The following is a 9,708-nucleotide window of genomic DNA, read 5'->3' as shown; positions in this document are numbered from 1 at the left end:
ACAAAAGCATAGCTTCTATTCAGTTTTCAGAGCTTCTGTGTTTGCTGTTTCTCAAAATAAATAAGCTGAAAATCATCTTTATGCCAGAGAGACATATTTTGGGATAGTGTATCATGCTAATCTCCAATTGCAGTGTAATAAAAATGTTTAATGTAGGGGCGCCTGGGTGGCTTGGTTATGTCTGCCTTTAGCTCAGGTCATCATCATGGGGTCATGGGATCGAGCCCCATATTGGGATCCCTCTTCAGCGGGAAGACTGCTTCTCTCTCTCAATCCTTTTACTTGTGTTCTCTCTCTCTGTCAAATAAATAAATTAAAAAAAAACTTCAAAATTCTTTTAAGAAATTTATTTTGAAAGACTGTACACTAACCAGGGGAGGGGCAGAGAAGCAGCCTCCTACTGAGCAGGGAGCCTGACCATCCAATCCAAGGACCCTGGGATCATGACCTGAGTCAAATGCAGACCATTTAATCTATTGAGCCACCCAGGTGTCCCTTAAAAAAAAAAAAGTTTAATGTAATAATACCATATTCCTTCTTCAAAATTAGAATCTATGCGGGCGCCTGGGTGGCTCAATTGGTTGGGCAACTGTCTTTGGCTCGGGTGGCTTGGGTCAGAGTCCTGGAGTGCCGGGATCAGGCCCCACATTGGGCTTCGAGCTCCATGGGGAGTCTGCTTCTCCCTCTGACCTCGCTTCTCATGCTCTTTCGTTGTCTGTCTCTCCGATAAATAAAATCTTAAAAAACAAAATTAGAATCTGTGCACTTTCTCTGCCAAACTACCATGAGTAATATTTTTTTTTTTTACTCATGAGAGGGGTAAGACATAGATAGTGGCTTATAGACTAATATAGTGCTATAATGTAATATATTACATGATACAATATTGAGATAGTTGGGCTGGATTTCCAGAAGCTTTACAAGATTTTCTAATAATACTTGTGTCTGTGGGTTCCCAAGGCTACCTTAAATTCAGATAGTGCTATAAGGACTCGGAGTTCAGCGTAAATTGTACTCACAGCTGTGATTGATTATAGTGAATGGACTCAAAACAAAATCAGAAGGAAAAGTGCATGAGGTTCAAGTCTGGAGGAAACAGTGGCAACATTCAACAGTTCTCTCCCAGTTAAGTCACATAGGACCCATTTAATTCTTTCAGCAACACATTATGATAATACATGTGAAATGTCCACCAGGGTAGCTCTATTAGAAGCTTTTATTGTCCAAGGTGGTTTTTTTTTTTTTTAAGATTTTTATTCATTTATTTGACAGATCACAAGTAGGCAGAGAGGCAGAGAGAGATGAAGGGCTCTCTGCTCAGCAGGAAACCTGCAATGTGGGGCTCAGACTCCCAGGACCCTGGGATCATGACCTGAGCCCAAGGCAGAGGCTTTAACCCACTGATCCACCCAGGCGCCCTAGGTGCTTTTTCTTTGGGAACAGATCATGAGGTCACTCTCTGCTTAGGCTATATCAAATTTCTAGATTATCAGAAAGAATGCTGGCAGCTAGCATAAACCACATTAGTTGTACCAGTGTTTTAGGCTTGGTGAGCCATTGTTACCAGGGAATTGTGGGACCCCTCATACAATCCAAGCTCTAAGACTGGAGTCAAGGGCCAACTTTGCAAGCCCGGCTTTCTAAGGATGGCAGTCTTAGGCCTCTTACAGTCCCTCTTCTCTGTACAATACCACTTACTGAGCTTCTGTTCTGGGCAGGTACTGCATGCCATCCCCAGTGCACTTGGATATGTTTGCTGAGTTCTCTAAACCTCAACATTAGGGGTTTTTACCCAACTCTCACTGCATTTGCAGGGTTGATTAAATCAACTGGCCATTGGTGATAGCCTCCATCTCCAGGGCCTCTCCCTAGGAGGATACAGAGTAGGGCTGATAGTCTGCAACCCTCCAATCTTGCCTGGGTCCTTCTGGTGACACACCTCCATTCTAAAGCTATCCTAGGAGTGCTCAGCCAGCACTTAACCTCATTAGCGTGTAAAATGCACTCTTGCCACTAGAGGGTGAGTTTAACTGTGTTAAGAGCCCTAGTCAGGAACCTAGGCCAAAGACCAAATAGGATTTCTTTTTCTTTTTGAAGAGTTTATTTATTTATTTGACAGAGATTACAAGTAGGCAGGCAGTCAGAGAGAGGAGGAAGCAGGCTACCTGCTGAGCAGAGAGCCCGCCGTGGGGCTCGATTCTAGGACCCTGGGATCATGACCTGAGCTGAAGGCAGAGGCTTTAACCCACTGAGCCACCCAGGCGCCCCCCAAATAGGATTTCTTAATGTCTCCTGAGTACCAAGAAAAGCATAGTGTGCTTAATGGTTTAGTATGCTAGTAGTTAATAGCAGGCAGTTTTATGACTTTGGATAAGCGTATTCTCAGTTCTCATAAATAAGTTCGTTTCACAGCTGTAATTAAAAATTTTAAGTCCCCCACAGTCAAGGCTAAAGATTTCACCCTACTTGAAGCTTAGCCTGTTGATATTTCATGGTTGCTGCCAGATGACACAAACTCCTGGCTCAGACAGGACTCAGTGACTCACTGGCACCGTCCATAACATAAGCATCAGGTTGGCATCAGTTCCACGTATCTCCCAAGTCTCTCATACTGAATGCTGTGTACACCATGGACTTGTCACACCAAAGAACTCTTTTGAGTTAGTTTTTAAAGATTTTATTTATTTAACAGATTGAGAGTACACAGGCAAGGAGAGTGGCAGGGAGAGGGAGAAGCAGACTCCTCACTGAGCACGGGAACCCAATATAGGGCTCCCAAGCCAAAGACAGCTGCTTAACTAACTGAGCCACCCAGGCGCCCCATTGGCGGACCCACTTTTATAGCAAGCCTGTTCCTGATCCACCAAGAAGACTTTACCTCCTCTTTCAGGGAAAGAGAAGTGGCCTCAGTGAAGAGCCATGAGGGCCCTGCATTCTTGGCATACCCAGGAGACCATGCAGTGACACTCAGGGCCTGTGTGAGAGCGCCTCTCCCAGCATTAATTGACAAACTTTGAAGGGTTTAATTGAGGAGAGTCAGTGACTGTGGAAGGCACTTAGCACAGTGTTTGACACACCAGAGACTTCTGGGCTCTCTCCATAAAGCTTTAGAATTCAACCTAGTGAAGATGTGAGGAAAGGGTCACTAGGCAGAGGGAATACTATTTATACAGATGGGGAGACCAAAAGGGTCTAAAAAAGACAGCGGTGCTAAATGAGAGGAAGTGGAGAAAGGAGCTATGTGGGTCAGGCTGTGTTGGAAAACCCACCTTTTACCAGCCCATTCCTGCCATCCACACTCACAGGACATGAACCCTGCTGTCCCCTCCCATGTGTGGATGACAGTGGCCCGAAGATCTGGCAACTTACTTGGATTCAAGGTATGTGTTAGATGAGGTGAGTAGAAACCATTTCCCTGAGGAGGTAACATTTGAGAAGATCAGAAGGAAAAAGGCAGAGGTACACAAAGATACTTGGGTAGAATGCTTAGGCAGTTACCTCAGCATGTTCAACCAAAACAGTTGTCTACTGCAGTGAATCAAGAAGAATGATAGAAGCCAAGCTCAGAGTGACAAGTATGGTCAGTTTTGAATGTGTTAGGAAACGGGAATCTGGATAACATACAAGGGACACCTCTATACTATCGAAATTCCTGTGAATTCTGTTATTTCAAAGTATTAAAAGTTTTAGAGAAATTACCTTAAGGCTCATCCAAATGTTTAACTCAAATGGAAGTGGTACAGGGTTTTGTACACGATGTTGAGGATTTAAAGTACCTTTAGAAACTGGAGCATTTTGGGGTGCCTGGATGGCGTAGTCCGTTAAGCATTTGCCTTTGGCTCAGGTCACGATCCCAGGGTCCTGGGATTGAGTCCGAGGTTAGATTCCCTGCTCTGGGGGCCGGCCTCTCCATGTCCCTCTGCCGCTCCCCCCACTCAGGTTTCCTTGCTCTCTCAAATCTCAAAAAAGAAAGAAATTACAGGATTTTAAGCTCTAGAAAGAGATGTTAGGAGTTGTATATTTGAAGGAAGTTTTTATAACTTGAGATGGCAAATGGATGCAAGGGAAGAATGACGGAAGTAGGCTGACTGGGTAGAGGGGTGGCACCGTAATTCTCTTGAGACCTGATTGCAGCTTGGACGAGGTTAAGCTGCCATATTAGGTCCGTATGTCTTAAAGGGTGGCAGCCTGCCCAAATGATAAAGACAATGAGTAGAAAGAGCAGGGAACATAAGTAATAAATTGTGTGTCCCAGTGCTCTACAAAATGAACTACACCTCTCCCTTTGATGTAAACATTTAGATGAGCCTGAAGGTGATTTTTTAAAAAACTTAAATACTTTGGAATAATAGATTCACAGGAGTTTAGAAAGACTACGGAGAGGTCTCCTCCATATTCTTTTTGTCATCCAGATTCCCATGTTTCTTTTATTTTTTATTTATTTTTTAATTTATTTGACACACAGAGAGAGCACAGGTAGGCAGAGAGGCAGGCAGAGAGAGGGGGGGAAGAAGGCTCCTCACTGAGCAGAGAGCCCGACGCGGGGCTTGATCCCAGGACACTGAGATCATGACCTGAGCCGAAGGCAGAGGCTTAACCCACTGAACCACCCAGGTGCCCCAGATTCCCATGTTTGTTAATGATACTGCATCAAAACCAGACAAGTATGTACTTTTTTTTTTTTTTTTAAAGATTTTATTTATTTGAGAGAGAGAGAGTATGAGAAGGGGGAGGGTCAGAGGGAGAAGCAGACTCCCTGCCAGGGAGGGTCAGAGGGAGAAGCTGACTCCCTGCCAAGCAGGGAGCCCGATGCAGGACTCAATCCCGGGACTCCAGGATCATGACCTGAGCCGAAGGCAGCCGCTTAACCAGCTGAGCCACCCAGGCGCCCCTACAGTTTGTTTTTTTTAAGTTAATATTTCAGAGTAATATTCAAAGATCATGACCCCTTCCTCTGTAAATACTTAGCACATATTTCCTAAATGTAAGATATTTTCTGTAGCTGTGATGCAGTTATCAAATCTGGGAAGTGTAATTTTGGTGTTACTATTTAATAGTGCATATTCAAATTTTTGCCATTCTATGCTATCTATTTTTTAATTAAAAAAAAAGTTATTTATTTCATTGGACAGAGTGAGTTCACATGCAGGGGAGGGGCAGAACGAGAGGCAGAAGCAGACTCCCTGCTGAGCAAGGAGCCCATGTGGGAGTGGATCCCAGGACACTGAGATCATGACCTGAGCAAAGGCTTTAATGACTGAGCCGCCAAGGCACTCCCATGCTGTCCACTTTAGAGCAATTTATTTGCTGTCTATACTCTAGATACCTAAAATTACAAATTTCTCTTAGTAGTTTCTTTAATCTCTTAATGTAGAAATTCTCCCATTTTTTTTTCAGTGCCATCGCATAGAGTTAAAGACCATCGATTTGCCCGTGGTTTAGATTTTAGTGATTGTTTCCTTGTGATTAAATACAGGTAAATTTCTTTCTTTTTTGGGGGGGGTTACTCTGATGTTTCCTCATTGCGGGCCATCAGTTTGTCCTTTCTTGGTCATGAGGAATTCTTCAGATCTCTGCATTATAGAGGCACATATTTTTCCTCTCTGTAAATAAAATACAATTGTTAGACTGATACTTGGAGATTTTGTGAACATGCTACTATGCAGGAAACCTCACTGAACAGTTTTTACAGTTACTGATGATTCTTGCCTCAATTAATTACTATGATTAACAAGTCTAGGAGGTTTTTGAAACTTAAAAACTTTTCTCATCCACAGGGATGATTGTTTCCTTGGACCTGTTGCTACTTGCCTGAAGAAGGAAGTCATTAATCTTAAATTTAGGAGGTTTCCTCTGTGAGAGAGCTGCAGGCAGGAATCTTTGCCCTCAAGCTAAGGGGCAAGACTTCATTGGCTGCCCTCTGGGCGTGCTGGACCAGTGAAACCTAGGTCTGTGAGGCCTGGAGGAGGATATCTGCTCACTGGGTCTTGAGCTTAAGGCAGGCCTTGCCAAGGGGAGCATTCTTATCCCCCACTTTTGTTGTCGGCTCCATGGAATTTGTGACAGGCCTGGTGCACCTCCAAGAGGAGTCTAGCTGCCCCATCTGTTTGGATTACTTGAAAGACCCAGTGACTATAAACTGCGGGCACAACTTCTGTCGCTCCTGCATCAACATGATGTGGAAGGATCTAGATGATACCTTCCCCTGTCCTGTCTGTCGTTTTTGCTTTCATAACAAAAGCTTCAGGAGCAATCGCCAGCTCAGTAATCTGACTGAAATTGCTAAAAGACTGCAGGTCCGAAGGAGCAAGAGGAAAAGGCAGGAGTATTCTATGTGTGAGAAGCACAATCAGTTTCTGACCCTGTTTTGTGGGAAGGACCTAGAGGTTTTATGTACACAGTGCAGTTTCTCTGTTCAACACCAGAAACACTATATTTACCCCATTAAGAAAGCTGCCACCTTTCACAGGAAAATTCTAGAATATAGCATTGAGCCCTTGAGGGACAATGTGGAACGAGTTGAAAAAGTGTTAAGTCTTCAAACCAGCAAAATAGTGGACCTGAAAAGGAAGGTAGAGGACAGGAGAGAAGAAATCATTTCCGAATTTGAGCAAATCAGACAGTTTCTACAGAATCAGCAAGAGGCTCTTCTTAGGCAGATGGACGATGAAGAGAGGGACATTCTAACAAAACTAAACGAGAACCAGAGAACATTTTCAGGTCACGTTTCCACATTAAAACATCTGCTCAAGGAGGTAGAGTGCAGGTGTGTGCAGTCAGAACTGGAATTACTGACCCATATTAAGGGTATCTACAACAGGTATCAAAATCTAACATATCCTGAGCTCTTTGTATTCCAGTTAAAGAAATACGGATTTAGTCTTCCTCCACAGTATTCTGGCTTGGACAGAATTATCAAGCCATTTAGAGCAGATGTGATGCTTGATCTTGAAACAGCACACCCTCAGCTTATTGTGTCTGAGGATAGAAAAAGTGTGCGATATGGAAACCAAAAAAAACACCTTTGTTACAACCCGAGGAGATTTTATCTCTGCCCTGCTGTCCTGGGTTCGAGGAGCTTTAATTCTGGCCGGCATTACTGGGAAGTAGAAGTGGGAAACAAACCTAAATGGACCTTGGGGGTGTGTCGAGACCGTTTTCCCAGGAATTGGAGGACTTGGCCTGTAGTTGAGGGTGGATTCTGGGCAATTGGGCGATACATTGAAAGCATTTATGTTATACTGGGTGGTAAGAGAACCCAACTTCTGCCTATAGTAAGACCCAGTAAGATTGGCATTTTTCTGGACTGCGAGTTGGGTGAAGTTTCCTTTTACAATATGAATGATAGATCTCTCCTCCATAATTTTAATGATTCTCTTATAGAAGCTGTGTGTCCCTATTTCTATATTGGAGTAGATTCTGAACCTCTTAAAATCTCTTCAGTAACAGATGATGAACGATGAAGTACCTGGGAAACCGTGTCATTTCAATGTCTCGGGGTAACTTAGCCAGTAAATTTAGTCTCAGTAATTCTGGACTCTTCACGGTTTACTGCTGAAAACCAGAATAGATTTTTCTCCCATTTTCAACAACTATAGAAACATGGTAGTAATGCCAGTTTTATAGATGTTTTGGTATCAATGGCCAAGTGCTTTGAAGTTCTTAGAGTATTTGAGAATTAAATTACTTACCAAATCCAAGAAAATATTTTCTGTTGAAATTGTATGTAGGTTGCCTTTTAATGATAGTCATTCCTTTACAGTTGAGTAAGTTGTCTTAACAGATACCCTTAATACATACCTACCTTCAGTGGATTCTTTGGTTTCTTTCCATAATTCTTGACACCATATTTCCTCTTCACTGTATATGTCTATTAGTTGACACAGTTGGCTGAATAGGTACTTAATGATTTTGGCCTTTTAAAGGCCCTTTCTCTACACACTTTTTAAAAAAAATTATTTCACAGAGATTACAAATAGGCAGAGGGACAGGCAGCGAGAGGGGGAAGCAGGCTGCCTGCTGAGCAGAGAGCCCAATGTGGGGACCCTGAGATAATGACCTGAGCCGAAAAGCAGAGGCTTAATTAATTGAGCTACCCAGACGCCCCTCCCTACACACATTTATACATACAAATGTATGTGTATAATCTGAACAGTTTTTTTCCTGGTGAATGTGGTTCTGGGTCTCACATTCCAATCTGAATGAGCTACCTATATATATAGCTGTCTGTTTACTATCCACTGTCTTGGGAATTGTCCTCTGTTCTTAAGTTCCTTATTGGTTTAATCCCACGTCTTCCTGCTTGTTTTATCTTTTCATTTGGAGTGTCATCCTACCCCAGATACTTTAAAATTGGGGGGATTTTGCATGTTTCGAAATTATTTTACTCGACATCTACTGAGGTGACAGTTAAGCCAAATACGCATGGCTACATTGGAAATCATACTACCTAATCTTCAAAAGATACTATTCTTTCTAAGTCTGATACTAGTCTACTGTTGATATTTGGGTACCATTTTTTAGGATGTTTTACTAATTTTTTAATTTTAATTTTTAAGATTTTCTTTTTTATTTGACAGAAACAGGGAGCACAAGCAGTGGGAGAGGGAGAAGCATACTTCCTGCTGAGCAGGGAGCCCTGATGTGGGGCTCAATCACAGGACCCTGGGATCATGACCTAAGCGGAAGGCAGACACTTAACTGAGCCACCCAGGCACCCCACTTAGCATGTTTTAAAGACCTTTTTTACTCTTAGTGTTCTGAGTTTTTATCCATTTATTTTGCTGAGTGGTGAGATACTCTGTCAGGATTATTAAGAGAAACAACCAGTAAGATGTACATTTTTAAAGAAGGGTTTATCTTAAGTGGTTGGCTCAAATGGTAGTGGAGACCAAGAAATCTGTGAAGACAGGCATGGCAGGTTTTAAAACCAGCAACCTAGGGATCCAGGGAAGACTGACTGCTGCAGTTCAAGTGTGAAGGTCATCTCCCAGTAGAACTCCCTCTTGGCTTGTGATAGTTCAGACTTCTGTTTTGTTCGTGCTTTCAGTAGATTGAATGAGGCTCTCCCACATAAGAGGACAATCTCCTTAAAGTCCACCAGTTTAAGTGTCAGTATTTTCCCAAAATCTCCCTCAGGAACAATCAAATAATAAGTATAAGAAATTGATTGAGCAACTTAGAAGCTAAGAAAGCGCTATGGGTCCAGGGAAGAGTAAATCAGTGACCAGGGGATAAAAGTACTGTGAGTGTGTGTGTGTGTGTGCGGGCATGTGCATGTGGGGGTTAGCTGCCTGAACTTGGGTGGTCAGGGTAGGCATTTTAGAGAACACAGCAGAACTTCAGATGAGGGAAAAGCAGTGGTAGCAGGGAGAAGGGCTCAGCAAATGTTACAGGGAAGGGATTGGCACACCAGGGACAGCACAGAAGCCTGGGAGTGGAGTGAGTGCAGGGGGAGTTTTGTGAGGTCAGAAAGGTGAGTTATAGAGAGGGGGAGAACCACCAGCCTTTGTAGGGTCAAATAGGCCATGTCAGGATTTTAGTCTGTGAAGTAAATGGGTCCTTAGAGACTTTGAGGGAGAGAGTAACTTCATCAGATTTTCTTGTTCGAGAATCTCTCCCTTCTATATACACTGGCCTACTTGCCCTTATTGGAACATAGTCAGTGTAGTAACCTTTCTTAGTATTCTTGTTTAAGAATTTTATAGC

The 9,708-nt window shown here is 43.0% G+C and overlaps 1 protein-coding gene across 1 annotated transcript; it reads left to right on the top strand.

Annotated features, from left to right (window-relative positions):
• Window positions 1-6,050: 6,050 nt before the first annotated feature.
• On the top strand, window positions 6,051-7,463 carry TRIM60 (tripartite motif containing 60). The gene has a single exon (XM_004775539.1). The coding sequence runs from the start codon at window positions 6,051-6,053 to the stop codon at window positions 7,461-7,463; it is 1,413 nt and encodes a 470-aa protein (XP_004775596.1).
• Window positions 7,464-9,708: the final 2,245 nt, after the last annotated feature.

The sequence above is a fragment of the Mustela putorius genome, unplaced genomic scaffold (genome assembly GCF_011764305.1).
Source record: "Mustela putorius furo isolate JIRA1106 unplaced genomic scaffold, ASM1176430v1.1 tig00000242_pilon_pilon_pilon, whole genome shotgun sequence".
Taxonomy (NCBI): Eukaryota; Metazoa; Chordata; class Mammalia; order Carnivora; family Mustelidae; genus Mustela; species Mustela putorius.
Note: the sequence above shows the minus strand (reverse complement) of the source record. Positions and strands in the feature narration are given on the sequence as shown.